The sequence below is a fragment of the Neovison vison genome, chromosome 12 (genome assembly GCF_020171115.1).
Source record: "Neovison vison isolate M4711 chromosome 12, ASM_NN_V1, whole genome shotgun sequence".
NCBI lineage: Eukaryota > Metazoa > Chordata > Mammalia > Carnivora > Mustelidae > Neogale > Neogale vison.
This window is the reverse complement of record NC_058102.1, coordinates 87061258-87080318: the sequence shown is the minus strand read 5'-3', so window position 1 is coordinate 87080318 and position 19061 is coordinate 87061258. Positions and strand designations below refer to the sequence as shown.

The 19061-nt window shown below is 39.2% G+C and overlaps 1 protein-coding gene across 1 annotated transcript in view; it reads right to left on the bottom strand.

The window, feature by feature from the left end:
* Positions 1-7633: 7633 nt before the first annotated feature.
* TMPRSS12 (transmembrane serine protease 12) overlaps positions 7634-19061 on the bottom strand; it is a 28443-nt gene continuing 17015 nt past the window's right edge. The window contains exons 4-5 of the mRNA XM_044227651.1: positions 10488-10630; positions 7634-7885 (exon numbers count right to left, since the gene is read on the bottom strand). Coding sequence (XP_044083586.1) covers positions 7634-7885; positions 10488-10630 — 395 coding nt within the window. The remainder of the gene's footprint in view (positions 7886-10487; positions 10631-19061) is intronic.

The following is a 19061-nucleotide window of genomic DNA, read 5'->3' as shown; positions in this document are numbered from 1 at the left end:
TTCCTTTGCTGTGCAGAAGATTTTGATCTTGATGAAATCCCAATAGTTCATTTTTGCCTTTGTTTCCCTTGCCTCTGGAAACTTACCTAGTAAGAAGTTGCTGTGCCTAAGTCAAAGAAGTTGCTGGCCTGTGTTCTCCTCTAGGACTTTGATGGTTTCCTGTCTCACATTTAGGTCTTTCAACCATTTTGGATTTATTTTTGTGTATGGTGTAAGGAAGTGGTCCAGTTTCATTCTTCCTCATATTGCTTTCCAATTTTCCCAACACTGTTTGTTGAAGAGACTATCTTTTTTCCATTGGATATTCTTTCCTGCTTTGTCAAAGAGTTTTGCTTTGGTTTTTTGGGTGTTTGTTTGTTTTGAGTGAGAGGAGAAGAGAGAGAGTAAAAGTGCTGGGGTGGGGGTGTGGAGGGAGGGGCAGAGGGAGAGGGAGAACAAGTCTTAAGCAGACTCTATACCGAGTGCAGAGCCCGATGTGGGGCTCAGTCTCATGACCCTGAGATCATGACCTGAACCCAAATCCATAGTCAGACACGTAACCTACTGAGCCACCCAAGTGCCCTGGTTTGTTTGTTTTTAAATGAAGGACAGTTGACATACATAATACAATATTATATTACTTTCAGGCATACAGCGTAGTCATTCAGTATTTATATGCATTACAAAATGTTCACCACCATAAGTGTTGTTACCTCCTGTCAGCATTCAAAGTTATTACAATAATGGAGACGCCTGGCTGGCTCAGTTGGTAGAGCATGTGATTCTTGATCTTGGAGTCCTGAGTTTAAGCCCTACATTGGATGTAGAGATTGTTAAAGAAAAAATAATGTAAACTTGGACTAACTTAAGAATTTTTCTTTGTACTGCTTAAGTCATTTATAAGTATTTCACATATGACCACCTTCCTTTTATGTTTGTAGATTCTGAATAATAAAAGAGGGGCTACAAATATTACTGGAAAAAAAAAAAAAAGAAAAGAAAAAGAAACCAAGCCCCTGCCCTCTCAGAGCCCAGCAGTTTAGACTGGTTCCTCATTAAGTAATGAGCAAAAGAAGCAAGGTGCAAGGGGTGCCTGGGTGGCTCAGTCATTAAGCGTCTGCCTTTGGCTCAGGTCATGATCCCAGGGTCCTGGGATTGAGCCCCATGTCAGGCTTCCTGCTTAGTAGGAAGCCTGCTTCTCCCTCTCCCACTCCCCCTGCTTGTGTTCCCTCTCTTGCTATATCTTTCTCTGTTAAATAAATAAACAAAATATTAAAAAAAAAAGCAAGATACAAGCTTGTGTGAATGGAGAGGTAGAAAGGTCTTTGCGGGTATAGAAGTGTTGATATTTGCTATTTGACTTTCTGATTGTGAAAATGAGGAATGTCCCATCAAGGAAACAAAGTTATTACAACATTATTTACTATATGCCATATGCTTTACTTTATAGCCTCATTTATTTGATTGCAGTTAAGTCTGTACCTCTTAATAGCCTTCACCTATTTTGCCCATTCCCCCATGTCCCTCCCTTCTGGCACCTGCCAGTTTGTTCTTGGTATTTATGAGTCTCTGTTTTGCTTGTTCATTTGTTTTTGTAAGACTCTGCACATAAGTGAAATCATACAGTATTTGTCTGACGTATTTCACTTAGTATACCTTCTAGGTCCATCCATGTTGTTGCAAATGGCAAGATTACACCCTTTTATGGCGGAGTAATATTCCATACTACAACTTTCTTATCCATTGATCTGATGATGGGTGTGATTCTGTATCTTGGCTATTCATATAGTGCTACAAGGAACATAGGGGTGCATATATCTTTTCAAAGTAGTGTTTTCATTTTCTTTGGGTAAATACCCAGTAGTGGAATTGCTGGATTATATGGAAAGTGCTGAAGTTTTAATTTTTTGAGGAATCTCCATGGTGTTTTCCATGGTGATTACACCAATTTACATTCCCACCATTAGTGCATGACGGTTTTTTTTTTTTTTAAAGATTTATTTATTTATTTATTTATTTACAGAGAGAGAGAGAGAGAGAGAGAGATCACAAGTAGGCAAAGAGGCAGGCAGAGAGAGAGGAGGAGCAGGTTCTTCACCAAGCAAAGAGCCCGATGTGGGGCTCGATCCCAGGACCCTGAGATCATGACCTGAGCCGAAGGCAGAGGCTTAACACACTGAGCCACCCAGGTGCCCCGTGCATGAGGGTTTGATACTAGCCATTCTGACAGGTATGAGGTTTGGTATCTCATTGTGGTTTGGATTTGTATTTCCCTGATGCTGAGTGATGTTGAACATTTTTTCATGTGTCTGTTGGCCATCTGGATGTCTTCCTTGACATATCTATTGTCATTCAGATATAGATATTCAGATATATGTCATTCACATATAGATATAGACATATCTATATGTCTATTCAGGTCATCTGCCTATTTTTTTTTTGTTTTGTTTTTTAAGGTTTTATTTATTTGAGAGTCAGGGGGAGGAGTAGAGAGAGGGAGAGAGAATCTAAGGCAGACTCTGGGCTGAGCACTGAGCCTGACATGGGGCTTGATCCCACGACCGTGAGATCATGATGTGATCCAAAATCAAGAGTTGGATGCTTAACCAACTGAGCCACTCAGGCACCGCTGTCTTAAAAACCCCTGACCCTTTTTAAGTCACATCGTGTTTTCTGGGTGTTGCATGAGTTCTTTGTATATTTTGATATTTACCTCTTACCGAATATATACTTTACAAATACCTTCTCCAGTTCAGTAGGTTGCTTTTTCATTTTGTTGAAGGTTTCCTTTACTTTGCAGAATCTTTTTAGTTTGATGTAGTCCTAATTGTTTATTTTTGGTTTTGTTACCCTTACCTGAAGAGGCAGATCAAAAAAAAAAAAAAAAAGTTGCTAAAATCAATGTCCAGGGATGCCTGGGTGGCTCAGTTGGTTAGGCATCTGCCTTCAGCTCAGTCCCAGGATCCTGGGATTGAGTCCCTCATCAGGCTCCTTGCTTAGTGAGGAGCCTCCTTCTCCCTCTGCCTGCCATTCCCCCTGCTTGTGCTCTCTCTCTTTCTGGCAAATAAATAAAATATTAAAAAAAAAAATAAAACCAGTGTCCACGAAATTACTGCCTGTTTTTTCTTTTAGGATTTTTATGGTTTCAGGTCTTGCATTTATGTCTTTTTTTTTTTTTTTTTTGCATTTATGTCTTTAATTAACTTTTAAGTTTGTTTTTCTCTGTGGTATAAGAAAGTGGTCCAGTATCATTCTTTTGCCTTTTTTTTTTTTTTTTTGCATATATGCTACCTTTGCATGTGTTTTCCTAACACCATTTACTGAAGAGACTGTCTTTTGCCCCATGGTATGTTCTTGCCTCTTTTTAAATGACCATATAACCACGGGTTTATTTCTGGGATTTCTATTCTATTCTATTGATTTATGTGTCGATTTTGACTACTATAGCTTTGTAGTACAGTTTGAAGTCTGGGAGTGTGATGCCTTCATCTTTATTCTTCTTTCTCAAGATTGATTTGGCTATCAGGGTGTTTTTTTGGTTCCATGCAGATTTTAGGATTATTTGTTCTAGTTCTGTGAAAAATGCTCTTGGTATTTTGACAGGGATTGCACTGGATGTATAGATTGCTTTGGGTAATAGAGACATTTTAACAATATTAATTAGTGCACGCTAATCCACAGCATGGTATATCTTCCCATTTATTTGTATTGTCTTCAATTTCTTTCATCATTGTTTTAAAATTTTCAAGCACAGGTCTTTCACCTCCTTAGTGAAGTGTATTCCTAGGTATTTTATTGTTTGGGGTGCAGTTCTGTGATGGTTTTCATAATTTCCTTTTCCACGACTTCATTTTAAGTGTAGAGCAATGCAGCAAAGTCTACATATTAATTTTATATTTTGAAGCTTTATTAAGTTCAATTAGTTCTAGTAGTTTTTTGGTGGAGACTTCAGGTTTTTCTTATATGATGTCATGTCACCTGCAAATAGTGATAGTTGCACTTCTTCCTTACCAATTTGAATGCCTTTTATTTCTTTTTCTTGTCTGGGACAAGTATCCAACTTGTGCCAGTACCATATTGAATAAAAGTGGCAAGAGTAGACATCTTTGTCTTGTTCCCAATATAAGAGAAAAAGCTCAGTTTTTCAGTATTGAGTATGATGTTAGCTCTCGGTTTGTCACATATGGCCTTTATTATGTTGAGGTATGTTCCCTCTAAATCCACTTTGTTGAGAGTTTTTGTTTGTTTGTTTTTGGTTTTTGGTGTTTTTTTAAAAACATGAATGGATATTGTATTTTGTAAAATATTCTGGCATTTGTTGAGATGATAATATGGTTTTTATCATTTCTTTTGTTAATGTGATATATCATGCTGATTGATTTGCAAACACTGAACATCCTTGCATCTCTGGAATAAATTCTACTTGATTGTGGTAAATGACTCTTTTTAATATATTGTTGAATTCAGTTTGCTGATATTTTGTGAGGGTTTTTGCATCCACAGTCTGTTTTGAAGTCTGTTTTGTCTGTTATAAGTATTTCTACCCTGGCCTTTTTTTTTTTCCTTCTGTCTGCATGGTGTATGTTTTTCCAGCCTTTCAATTTCAGTCTGTATGTGCCTTTTGGTCTGAAGTGAGTCTCTTGTGGGTTGCATATAGGTGCGTCTTTTCTTTTTTTAATCCAGCAGTCACCCTATGTCATTTTATTGGAGAATTTAGTCCATTTTAGTAATTTAAGTCCATTTGAAGTAATTTAGTCCATTTAAAGTAATTATTGATAAGTACGTATTTATTGCCATCTTGTTACTGTGTGTCAGATATACTAAAAGTTTTTTTTTAAATAAAATAAATAGGGGCGCCTGGGTGGCTCAGTGCGTTGGGCCGCTGCCTTCGGCTCAGGTCATGATCTCAGGGTCCTGGGATCGAGTCCCGCATCGGGCTCTCTGCTCAGCAGGGAGCCTGCTTCCCTCTCTCTCTCTCTGCCTGCCTCTCAGTCTACTTGTGATTTCTCTCTGTCAAATAAATAAATAAAAAATCTTAAAAATAAATAAATAAATAAATAAAAATAAAATAAAAGTAAAAATAAAATTTCAGTCTGTACTCTAATAGTCTCTTTTGGTGGTGGGAAATGTTATATAACTGAATTCCAGTTGCCTTAAGTGATCCAAGCTGGACAAAAGATAAGAAAGTACTTGTAGGGGGCGCCTGGGTGGCTCAGTGGATTAAGCCTCTGCCTTCGGCTCAGGTCATGATCTCAGGGTCTTGAGATCGAGCCCCGCATCGGGCTCTCTGCTCAGCAGGAAGCCTGCTTCCTCCTCTCTCTCTGCCTGCCTCTCTGCCTACTTGTGATCTCTCTCTGTCAAATAAATAAATTAAAAAAAGAAAAAAAGAAAAAAAAAAAGAAAGTACTTGTAGTAATTCCTGCCTAATTAGAAATACATACCTAAAAAGTAATTAAGATATTCTTTTTGAAGTGAAAAACAAGAGCTTGCTGCCAATGTATTTTAGAAGAGTTCCTTAATATTAACATTCAGGGCTATCAAGTGAATCTGAATGGTACTCAGGTGGTATAAATAGGAAAAGACTAACACATTATGCTGATTGCTATGCAAGCATTACTAAGTAATTCCTTATAAGACTTTGTTAATGGATAACCTGCGTTTCTTTTAAGAAAGAACAGTCAGTATCCCAGCGGTGTTGCTTATAAGCCTGTAAAAATCACAGTCTTTGACCTCCTGAGCATAAACCAGTAGTGATCCCTAAGAGAATTTTTTTTTTTTTGGAGGGAGAGAGAGTACACGAACTTAGCTGTGTGTGTGTGCACGTGCCAGTGAGCACAAATAGGGAGGGGAGAAACCAAGGGAGAGGGAAAGAAAGACTCTCAAGCAGCCTCCACATTGAGCATGGAGCCCAATGCGGAGGAACTCAGTCTCACGACCTTGATCTTATGACCTGAGCCGAAATCAAGAGTTGGATGCTTAACTGACTGAGCTATCCAGGTACCCCTGCCAAGAGAATTAATAGAGGGAAAACTCATGTTTACTTTCAGTTAAACCTTGAAATTGGGCTAAAGCAAAACAAAAGGACAACAACAAAAACAAAATGCTTGATTTTAGCTAGTTGAATATAACCAGTGGACCCACCCAGATGCCTCTTAGCTAGTTAAATATAAAAACAAGGATAAGGGGCACCTCAGTGGGTTAAGCCTCTGCCTTTGGCTCAGGTCATGATCTTAAGGTCCTGGGATGGAGCCCCGCATTGGGCTCTCTGTCAGCAGGGAGCCTGCTTCCCCCTCTCTCTCTGCCTGCCTTTCTGCATACTTGTGATCTCTCTGTCAAATAAATTAATTTTTAAAAAAGGATGAGAAAATTATTTCTCTTTTACTACATGGGTTCCCAAAGCTCAAAGGAGAAGTGAATTTATTAATAGTAGATACTAATTCAATCAACTTGTTCTTTTGTTTTAATAATTTAATTTATAGGTTAGTCATCATAAAGTTTAGCCCAGGTTGGATTCTCTCTTTTACCCAGCAGCATTTTAGCCACCTTCCTCTCGCCCTGGACCCGCAAGGACGACAATCAGCCTCGTTGTCTTGTGCTCTTTCCTTTCTTTATTTCTCCAGCGACATGCTTATATATCCTCACACATCCAACGAGCGCATAGGGTACAGAAGGGGGCTAATCACAGGGGGAGCCTAAGCAAGATGACTGCGCCAGCAACCAATGCTATACGCTTCCTCTTAGGGCGTTCTGCTTAGTCTTATGAGGCAACTTTTCTTGGCAGTTCGCCAGGCGCCATCTTTTAATGGCGGAGGCTGCCCTGTCCAGGGGCCTGCCTCCGACACTTTTCCTCACAGTTCAGAGAGCCCGAGGAATACAAAATTCAAGCACAGGATTCAAGAAAATAGGTTTAGAAAGTAGGTAAAAGCTCTAAGAAAGTCACATTATAAATTTTAAAATAAGTAAATTATTGGGGAGAGTATGTGCTTTTGTGAGTGCTGTGAAGTGTGTAAACCTGGCGATTCACAGACCTGTACCCCTGGGGATAAAAATATATGTTTATAAAAAATTAAAAATTAAAAATTAAAAAAAAAGAAGTAAATTATATGGGGTTGTCTAAATCATCATTCTTTTTTGGCCTAAGGAGGGAAGTATTAATATTTTAAAAATTGTTTCAATTAGAATTTTAAAAATAGGCAAATACTTTCTTCAAGTATACCTTAGAACCAGAACCAAGATGATAATTAAAAAATATATATCAAATAAATGGCTTTAAATAAAATCTAACTTAAAAGGAAATGGTTTTAATTTAACAAAAGAACAGCTTTCATTTTAATTATAAACTCTTTATTATTTGACATTTATATACATAAGGTATCTATTTAATAACTGAAAATTCTATATAAACTCTAGGAAAGTATTCCAAATGTGAAATTTATGATTATAACATAAAAAAATAATCAGAATACATCAAAGAAGCATGTGATTCAGTGCCAAATTTATAATTATAAATTTAAGATGTCACAATCCTTTTGTTCCAAAAATATTCACATGAGAACTGTAAAATGGGCAATTACTTGCCAAAAGAATAAGTGATATTCATTATATAGTACATGGAGAGGGACAAAATGCAAAATAAAGATTCTTCAAAATTTCATTATGGAATTGCTAGTAAGACAACAGAACCTGAGGCTACAAGGACCTGTCCAAGTAGAATATTTATGTTAAATATGCCTTTATTGCTTGCCTGGTAGAGGTGATCTGTCAGCCACTTTTGGTAGAAGGATGGCCCACAGTAGACACCAGGAAAATTTTTTCGACCACAGCCATATCCGTAACTGGTAATTCCCATTACAAAAAATCGTTTATGTTCTGGTAAGTAGCACATTAATGGTCCACCACTATCACCCTATTAAAAAAGTCCCAAAATAGTGTTAGTTGCTTCTAGTAGTCTTTATATGACAGCAAAGCTGGAATAAATTAATCACATTAACCATACATTTATATGAATACACATCTTTAATATACCTTCAAGTTATAAAGATCCATAGGTTTTCAGTCTTATATTCCAGCTCAGGCAGGAGGATTTCAGGCTGGCCTGATATTTAGAGGAGCCCTAAAGCTGGTGAATTAACTTCCTGTCTGCATGGTTTTGAACCAGAATTGTACAAATCACATTGTTTGGATTTTTTTTAGTACAATTACTCGGGAGAAATATAATTTAGGAAATGTGCAAAATACTCTAACTACCAGTAGAATACTTCTATTGCTTAATGCTGAGTGGGAGAAGTGTAACTTTAAGATGGGTAAAAGAGTCTTTACGGTGTGTGCGTGGTTGGCTAACTAGAGGAGAGGAGGAAACTGGCGGCTTGAAAGAGGGGCCGTCTTTCTACGTGTTCACGTTGGCTGGTGCAGGGTAACAGGAACAAATGGCTAAGGCTCTCAGTTCTACTACAAATCACAGATTGTGTCCTGGTTTCTGCACGGCTGTCAAGGTGCCAAACACTATCGCTGAGGACTCTTCTTAATCACTGAAAACATCAAGGATGCTGAGATAACGATTTCAGCACCAAAGATTAAAGACTGTATTTCTAAGGTGTTTTCAGTTCTCTGTAGAAGGTAGGCATTGTATTTTTGGATAATGAGGAAGTTTTGCTTATGAAGGCAATTCAATTAGATGAGATTCTCTACTGTTCTACTCAGAGAAATTTTTTTTTAGTTTTTTAAAGATTTTATTTATTTGACAGAGAGATCACAAGTAGGCAGAGAGGCAGGCAGAGAGAGAGAGGAGGAAGCAGGTTCCACTGAGCAGAGAGCCTGATGCAGGGCTTGATCCCAGGACCCTGAGATCATGACCTGAGCCAAAGCCAGAGGCTTAACCCACTAAGCACCCAGGTGCTCCTACTCAGCGAAATTTTTAAGGAAAAGGACACTTGGAAGATAAACTCTGGATTACAGAAACCAGAATGAGTAGGACAAGGTTCGAGGATGGGGCACTGCTTAGGAATGAAGTGCTAATATATTTAGAAATAGTGAAGACAAGAGAAATAACCTTTTTTTTTTTTTTAAAAGATTTTATTTATTTATTTGACAGACAGAGATCACAAGTAGGCAGAGAAGCAGGCAGAGGGAGAGGAGGAAGCAGGCTCCCTGCTGAGCAGAGAGCCCGATTCGGGACTTGATCCCAGGACGCTGAGATCATGACCTGAGCCGAAGGCAGAGGCTTTAACCCACTGAGCCACTCAGGCGCCCCGACAAGAGAAATAAAGATTCAAAAAGCACAAGAGACAAAACCAAAAAAATAGATAAATTGACTTCATAAAAATGAAAAAGCTTCTATGCTACAGATGGTAACATTGGGGAAATGAAAAGAGAGACCACAGAATGGGAGAAAATATTTGCTAACCGCATATCTGGTAAGGGACTGGTATCTAGAATATATAAAAAATGCTTATGACTCAATAATAAAAAGATAATTTAAAAATGGGCAGAGAATCTGAATAGACATTTGTCCAAAGATCTACAAATGGCTGGCCCATAATTACATGAAAAAATGATCCACATCATTAGTCACCGTGGAAACACAAATTAAAGCCTCGATGAAATACCACCTCGTACCCGCAAGGATGGCTGTGATCAAGAAGACAAGTGCAGACTAGTATGTGGAGACATTGAAGCCTTCATACTGCTGTGGGAATGTGGAATAGTGTGGCTGCTCTGGAATAGAGTTTTGCAGTTCTTCAAAATGTTCAACATGGACCCAGCAATTCCAATCCCAGGTGGAACTTCCAAGAGAAACAAGAACCTACTTACACATAAAAAAGTATACTCAAGTGAGTAGAGTGACATTATTCATAATAGCCAAAAAGTGGAAATAGCTCCAATATCCATCAGCTACGAATGGATAAAATGAAGCACATCCATACAATGGAATATTATCTGGCAATAAAATGAATAAAGTATCAATACATGCTACAATATGGATGAAACTGGGAAACATGTTAAGTGAAAGGAGCCAATCACAAAAGACCACACGTTGAATGATTGTATTCATACAAAATTTCCAGGATAGGCACATCTATAGGGATTAGTGATTGGCTAGGTCTAGGGGTAGGTGGGAGGAGAATGGAGAGTGATTTGTAATGGGTAGAGGCCTCTTTTTGGGGTGATAAAAGTGTTCTGAAATTAGATTATGATGATGGTTGCACTGGCCTGTAAATTTACAATAGACCCATTGAGTTGTACATGTTAAATGGGTAAATTCAATATAGGTAAATTATACCTCAATAAAGGTAGTAATAAAAAAAAAAAGCAAATTTTGTCTAAAGTGGACCATGAAACCAAGAAAGCAAGAAGATTTGGATTGTTGGTCTGTAGTTAAAAAGGAAAAAAAAAGAGTTCAGTACTTGTAAACTTGATAATTAAGACTTCACCAGAAAGTGATCAAAGGCCTTGATGAAGCTTCCTTCTGGCTTTAGAAAAGATTTCAAAGGAAAATTATTTGGTCTTACCCTGCAAGTATCAAAAATCCCATCTTCATGACCTGCACAAAATGAAGTGTCAGGAATCATTTTCCCATAACTCCACTCAGAGCCACAAATCTTTCGAGAGATATAATGCACTTCCGCTTCCTGTAACACATCTGTAGCATTACCTGTTAACAACAACAACAACAACAACAGTACAGTAAATTATTTCAGAGAGCAGGCATTTGACAGTTAAAATATAAATATATGATATTTATAATATTATATATGAATATATAGTATTTATTATATAAAATATAAAAATATAAAACATTCGTGTTGAATAGGTTTTCTTTCCCAAGTGGCTCAACAATTGTGTAAGACTGTCTCCATACACGCATGTATATGCCTAAGGAGACTGTGGAAGAATGGTCGCCAAACGTTCATGGCCATTATCACTAGACAAAGTTGGAATTTCAGGTCATTTTTGTTATCTTTGTTTTCCTCTATTACTTGAAGGTCTCTTAAAAGGATCTATATATTTTTTAAGATATATTTATTTACTTTGGGGGAAAGGGGAGAGAGAGTCTCAAGCACACTTCTCACTTAGCCCTTGTGGGGCTCAATCCCACAGCCTTAAGATCATGACCCCAGTGGGAACCAAGAGTTGGATATCCAGACAACTGCTCCACCAGGTGCCCCAAGGACTTAAACTTTTTACAAAATAGAACTATGTAAAAATTGTCAAGGGGGGCACCTAGGTGGCTCAGTCGGTTAAGGGTCTACCTTCAGGTCATGATTCCAGGATCCTGGGATTGAGCCCCGCAGCCAGCTCCCTGCTGGGCAGGAAGCCTGCTTCTCCCTCTCCCACTCTCCCTGCTTGTGTTCCCTCTCTCGCTGTGTCTCTCTCTGTCAAATAAATAAATAAAATCTTAAAAAAAAAAAAAAACTGTCAGGAGCCAATGCTGAAATCTATCGTAGGTTCTAAGTTGTGAGCAATTTTTATTAATTTTTATTAAGTTTTCTAAGAATGGGAAGTTTTGAAGATGGTCTACATGAAAACAAAACAGATTTTTAATTCATATACTCCCTTCAGTTCTCTTCTAATCCCTGAACATAAGTGGTTCTCTGCTACTAAAAAGATAGGAAAATACAGGACAACACTTCAGGAACTATTAAAGGACAGATTATTGTAAGATTTATCCACAGAAAAGCTTCTGTAACAGCAGCATCTGATCTTATGAGCCTCAGAGTTGCAGTGGTCATATGTGGTAGCTGAGTATTTTGTTGGCCCTGCATCCTTCCCCATTGTCTGTAGGTGGGCTGATGACCTAACCCTTCCATTTTCCTGGGACACTGATTGGTCTGGGAGTATGTATTATATTGTATTAAGTGCAAGTCTAACCAGCTGGAATACTTCTCTAGCACTGTTTTGTTTTGTTTTTTAAGATTTTATTTATTTATTTGACAGACACAGAGAGAGAGAGCACAAGCAGGCAGAGTGGCAGGCAGAGGGAGAGAAGGAGGCTCCCCACCAAGCAAGGAGCCCGATGTGGGACTCGATCCCAGGACCTTGTGATCATGACCCGAGCCGAAGGCAGCCGGTTAACCCACTGAGCCACCCAGGCATCCCTTCTCTAGCACTGTTTTAACTGGAGCTGCCAGAGGAAAACCTTATTTCACAGTAGTCACATGACTGCTTAGTTATAAGTTCAAAGTCACTGCAGCCAAATTTGAACTTTTTGACGACTGGCAGCCTGAGAAAATTGTCTATATGCAGAAAGAACAGGCACAGGAAATTGAAATGAAGTTATGTCCTAATGACATTCAGATTCCTAGATAGAGGCTTCTTAGAGGCCAGCCACATGTTCCCTTTATTTAAAAATAATTAAAATAATACTGGCTGGGGGCACCTGGGTTGCTCAGTGGGTTGAGCCTTTGCCTTCAGCTCAGGTCATGATCTCAGGGTCCTGGGATCGAGCCCCACATCAGGCTCTCTGCTCAGTGGGAAGCCCGCTTGCTCCCTCTCTCTCTGCCTGCCTCTCTGCCTACTTGTGATCTCTGTCAAATAAATTAAATAAATCTTTAAAAAAATAATACTGGCTGTATATAAAAGCATATTTGTAACATAGAAGTTACAGAATATAATAATGAAATGAACACCTGCAAACCTACCACCCAGTTTGTGAGTCTGAACAATATTAATACAAGTATGGTACTGGTGCAGGACTATTAAAAGTAACTAGAGATTTCAACGTGAGTAAGACAGCTGAGAAACAGACGTCTGGTTTTCTATTCTGTTTGCCTGGTCACTTAGAATATCCTTGCACAAATATAACAGACACTAATTACTGCAGCTTTAAAATAAACTTTGATTTCTGGATGGCAACTCCTCTAACAGTTTTCTTCTGGAGGAGCAACTTGATTATTCTTAGGTCTTTTAGAATGAGCTTCTTAGTTGTCTCAAAACTCATGTTAGGGTTTATCATTCCCTGTTTTTGTTTTGTTTTCAGTTTTTCAGATAGAACTGACATCTTCATGTCAACATTGTGTTGTCCTCTTCAAGCATAAAGTATACCATTCCACTTACTTAAGTATTTTTTTTAATGTCTTAAAAACATTTTAGAATCTTTTCTGTAAAAGGCCTGCAGTCTTTTGTTAGATTTGTTTTAAACTGCCTAATCAGTTTGGTATTACTGCACATGTTAACTTCTGTTAACTTTCTTCTCCAACATTTTATTATGAGAAATTGCAAACATAAGGCAAAGATGAAACAATTTCTTCATAAACAATCATTTGCCCGCCTCTTATAGATTCTTCAATATTTTTGTTTCATCTGTTAACTGTTATTTTTTTAAGTTTTGTTTGTTTATTTTAGGGGGGTTGGGGGAGAGACAGAGGGAGAGGGCAGAGAGAGTCTCAAGCAGACTCCATGCTGAGTGTGGAGCCTGACCTGGGGCTTTACCTAACAACCCTGAGATCATAACCTGAGTTGAAATCAAGAGTCAGATGCTTAGGGCACCTGGGTGGCTCAGTGGGTTGAGCCTCTGCCTTCGGCTCAGTCATGATCCCAGGATCCTGGGATGGAGGCCGTATCAGGCTCTCTGCTCAGTGGGGAGCCTGCTTCCCCGCCTCTCTGCTACTTGTGATTTCTCTCTCTGTCAAATAAATAAATCTTAAAAAAAATAAAAAGAGACGCTTAACTAACTGAGCTACCCAGGTTCCCCTGTTAGCTTTTAAAAAAAATTCTGTAATTATTTTGGCAACTTTTTATTTAGGTTTAATTTCAAAATTAAAGAGAAATAGTAAGAATAGTACAAGGAAGGGTAAAATGGTTTTTACCTAGATTCAGCAATTACTGACTCTTGTCACTCTTGCATTATCATTAGTACTCTGTATATAAATTTTTCTGAATCATTTGAGAGTAAATGGCAGACCCTGTACTCCTATATTCTTAAATACTGTAGTGTATATTTCTTAAGAGCAAGGGCAGGGGCACCTGGGTGGCTCAGTGGGTTAAGCCTCTGCCTTCAGCTCAGGTCATGATCTTGGGGTCCTGGAACCAAGCCCCGATCAGGCTCTCCACTTAGCAGGAAGCCTGCTTCCCCCTCCCCCTCTGCCAGTCCCTCTGCCTACTTGTGATCTCTCTCTCTCTGTCAAATAAATAAAATCTTTAAAAAAAAAAAAAAGAGCAAGGACATTTTCGGGGCACCTGGGTGGCTCAGTTGTTGAGTGTCTGGCTTCGGCTCAGATCATGATCACAGGGTCCTGGGATCGAGCCCTGCATTGGGCTCCCTGATCAGTGGGAAGCTTACTTCTCAGACCTCTCCTGCTCCCCCTGCTTGTGTTCCCTCTCTCCCTGTGTCTCTGTCAAATAAATAAATAAAATCTTTAAAAAAAATTTTTTTTCTTACATAACCACATTTTCTTACATAACCACGGTACATTTATCAAGATCAGGAAATTGAACACCGGTACAATACTATTAGCCAATTCATGTTTAATCTCCAAGTATTCTTGGATTTTCCAGCTGTCTTTCAGTTATAGATTCATAGTTTAATTCATTTTTTATAGTTTAATTCCTTTAAGTTACATCTCTATGATTTGTCCATTCTGGGCATTTCATCACATAAATGGGATCATACAGTATGTGGGCTGTTAGGTAAAAGCTTATTTCCCTTAACATAATGTTGTAGCATGTATTAGTACGTTGTTCCTTTTAATGGCTAGATGATATTCCATTGTATGAATATACCACATTTTGTATATCCATTTATCTGTTGATGGAGCTTTAGGTTGTTTTGTTTTGTTTTGTTTTTTGCTATTTTGAATATTGCTGCTATGAGCATTTGAGTACAGGTACTTGTGTGGACATGTGTTTTCATTTCTCTTGGGTATATACCTAGGAGTGGAATTTCTGAGTCATGTGGTAACTATAGATTTAATTTTTGAGGAACTACCAAACTGTATTCCAAAAACCCCTGTGCCATTTTATATTCCTACCAGCAGTGCATAAGGTTTCCAATTTCTCTGCATCCTTGTCTACACTTGTTCCTAAAGTTTTGATCATAGACATCCCCATGGGTGTGACATCTGTTAACTTTGAAAAAATTACATTTTCTAACTATTTTTTTTTAAAGATTTTATTTATTTGTCAGAGAGAGAGAGAGAGGGAGAGCAAGCACAGGCAGACAGAGTGGCAGGCAGAGGCAGAGGGAGAAGCAGGCTCCCTGCAGAGCAAGGAGCCCGATGCGGGACTCGATCCCAGGATGCCGGGATCATGACCTGAGCCGAAGGCAGCTGCTTAACCAACTGAGCCACCCAGGTCTAACTATTGATGGTGTATCAGAACGAAATAGATTTTGGTAGTTTGGTTTTATATCTGGACATTTTACGAGACTCTCTTAATTCGGTGTGTTTTAGATTCTTTATTGTAGGTAGTTGTATCACCTGTGAATAATGAGCGTTTTGTGTTTACCTAAGTCCTATGTGTTTTTCCATCTTTTCCCAGTGTTACTGCACTTGGTAGAACCTCTACCACAACACTGATGAAAGTAGTGATGGTGGGGGAAACTGTTCCTGACTTTAAAAGAAATGTTTATCTGTAATAATGATATTTCCTATAGCCTGGAGGTAGATGACCTAATCAGGCTGAGGAAGTTCACTTCGTGACTCAATTGTTAAATTTTTAACAGGGCTTCTTCTGCGCCCACTCAGATAATTTTAAAAAGAATCCTTTAATCAATCAGTTAATGAGGGAAACTGCCTTAAGAGACTTCAAACATTAAACCACCCTTACATTCCTTAAACTCATCTTGATTATGTTGAATTCTATTTACACTATTCTTTTTTTTTTTTTTTAAGATTTTTATTTATTTATTTGAGAGAGAGAGACAGTGAGAGAGAGCACGAGCGAGGAGAAGGTCAGAGAGCGAAGCAGACTCCCCATGGAGCTGGGAGCCTGATGTGGGACTCGATCCCCGGACTCCAGGATCACGCCCTGAGCCGAAGGCAGTCGTCCAACCAACTGAGCCACCCAGGCGTCCCATATTTACACTATTCTTGATAGATTCGGTGTGCTAATAATGTGTTTGGGATGTCTGCATTTATAATATTGGCCTTCCTTGTACTCTGCTCCCCTGATGTGGGAATCATATACTGAGCTGGGGTGTGTTCTCTCTTTTTGGATTCTTTGGAGGTATTCAAAGGAAATTTAAACAACCTATCTCTGGTAATTAAGGTAGGGCTCACTTGTTCTGAATTCTGGTGTTTTATTTTTGAAAACAATAATGACTGACTCAGGGGTGCCTGGGTGGTTTCGCACTTAAACATCTGATTCTTGATTTTGGCTCAGGTCATGAGCTCAGGATCATAAGATGAGCCCCGCCTCGGGCTCTGTGCTGGCCATGGAGCCTGCGTAGGATTCTCTCTCTCCCTCCCTCCCTCCGTCTCTCCTCTTTCTCGCTCTCTCAGAAAAAAAAAGGAAAATGACTGATGATTTCTGTCACTATGGGTTTGCCTGTTCTAGAAATTTTGTCTTAATAAATCAGTTGGCCATAAATATAAGGTGGGTGGTCCCCCTCCTCGTCCTCTCTTTTTTGGATTCTATTGTGTCCTGTTGATCTCTGTGCTCTCATTAAAGTAAACAAACCAGTACCATACCGCCCTGATGGCTATAGTTTTATAGTATATTTTGAAATAAGAGTAACTCCCTCAGCTTTGTTGTTTTTCAAAACAATTTTGGCCACTCTAGGTCTTTTGCCTTTTCATATAAGCTTGTCAATTTGTATGAAAAGTCTTGCTGGGATTTTGATAGGGATTGCATTGAATATATAGGTCAGTCTGGAGAGAACTGTCATATTAACAATATTGAATCTTCCAATACATAAATGTAGTATGGCATTGATTTCTTAGGTGGTCTTTAATTTCTCTATGTCATGTTTTGCAGTTTTCAGTGTTTAGACCTTGCCCATATTTTGTTGACTACAATAAGTGTAGGTGTGGATCTCTCTCATTTTTAAAAAAAATATTTATTCATTTGAGAGAGAGAGAGAGAGAGTACAAGTGGGGGGAGCAGCAGAGGTAGAGGGAGAAACAGACTCCCTGCTGAGCTGGGAGCCTGACGCAGGGCTCAATCCCAGGACCCCATGGTTCATGACCTTGAGCCCAAGGCAGGTGTGCAGCTGACTGAGCCACCTTTTTTTAAACTTTAACTGGGTATTTATTGAGCTCCTATAAACTGTTTTTCATAAAATTTAGGAGTTTGGGGCCATATTTTCTTTGAATATTTTTTCTTCTCCACTTTCTCTCTTTACCCTTTGGAGAAATGCCATTACACATATCTTGGTGTACTTGATGTTGTGCAACAGGTCTCTGAGTGTGCATTCATTTTTCTTCAGTATTTTTTTCTACATTCTTCAGAGTAGGTCACTTCTATTGCTGTGTTTTAGTTCACTGATTCTTTCTTGTGCCATTTCAAATATTTAGAATTTCTATTCAGTTCTTTTTTAAAATTGACTGTTTCTCCATAGATAGTCCCTATTTGGTAAATCATTTTCATCACATTTCCCCCTTTAATGATTTGAACAATAGTTACTTTACCTTATTGTGCATATTTAAAGAGCTTCTTTGAAGTCTTTAACTGCGAAATTCAAAATCTGAGTCTATTCAGAGTCCATTTCTTTTTTTTTTTTTTTAAAGATTTTATTTATTTGACAGAGAAATCACAAGTAGGCAGAGAGGCAGGCAGAGAGAGAGGGGGAAGCAGGCTCCCCACTGAGCAGAGAGCCCGATGCGGGGCTCGATCCCAGGACCCCGAGATCATGACCCGAGCCGAAGGCAGAGGCCCAACCCACTGAGCCACGCAGGCGCCCCTCAGAGTCCATTTCTATTGGCTGCCCCTCCCCATAGGTGACACTTTTGGGTGTTTTTTTTTTTTAAATGCATGTCTTATATTTTTGTTGAAAATTGGGTGGTTTAGATAATATAACAACTCTGGATTTTTATTCCCTCCTCAACAATGCTGTTGTCATTCTTTTTTTTTTTTTTTAAAGATTTTGTTTATTTATTTGACAGAGAGAAATCACAAGTAGACAGAGAGGCAGGCAGAGAGAGAGGGAAGCAGGCTCCCTGCTGAGCAGAGAGCCCGATGCGGGACTCGATCCCAGGACCCTGAGATCATGACCTGAGCCGAAGGCAGTGGCTTAACCCACTGAGCCACCCAGGCGCCCTGCTGTTGTCATTCTTAAAATGATTTACCTGGGCTTAAACTGTACAATCTGTCTTCCCTACAGTGTGTGACTGTTGATGTCTCTGCTCAGTGTTTTTAATTCTGATTTTTACCTTTAGTTTAGCTTCGTAGGGCTTGGCTCTATATCTGCAGAGTTTAATGGTCAGTGCATGATTTGGGCTGTTGGTGAATGAATCTGTGTGTGGGTTGGGGAATGTGTTAAAAAAAGTTCAGTCAGGGCGCCTGGGTGGCTCAGTGGGTTAAGCCGCTGCCTTCGGCTCAGGTCATGATCTCAGGGTCCTGGGATCGAGGCCCGCATCAGGCTCTCTGCTCAGCAGGGAGCCTGCTTCCTCCTCTCTCTCTCTGCCTGCCTCTCTGCCTGCTTGTGATCTCTCTCTGTCAAATAAATAAATAAAATCTTTAAAAAAAAAAAAAGTTCAGTCAGCTTTTTGTTTAATTTTTAGAAGTGAGGAGTGGCAGGGACGCCTGGGTGGCTCAGTTGGTTGGACGACTGCCTTCGGCTCAGGGCGTGATCCTGGAGTCCCGGGATCGAGTCCCACATCGGGCTCCCAGCTCCATGGGGAGTCTGCTTCGCTCTCTGTCTGACCTTCTCCTCACTCATGCTCTCTCTCACTGTCTCTGTCTCTCAAATAAATAAATAAAATTAAAAAAAAAATCTTTAAAAAAAAAAAGAAGTGAGGAGTGGCAGAGGAGAGGGAGAGAGAGAATCTCAAGCAGGCTCCATGCCCAGTACACACCCTACTCGGGCCTCTATTTCACAACCCCGAGATCATGACCTGAGCTGAAATCTAAAATCAGATGCTTAACTGACTCAGCCATCCAGGGCCCCTTCAGTCAGTTTTCAAATCTACTTTGACTTTCACTTTATT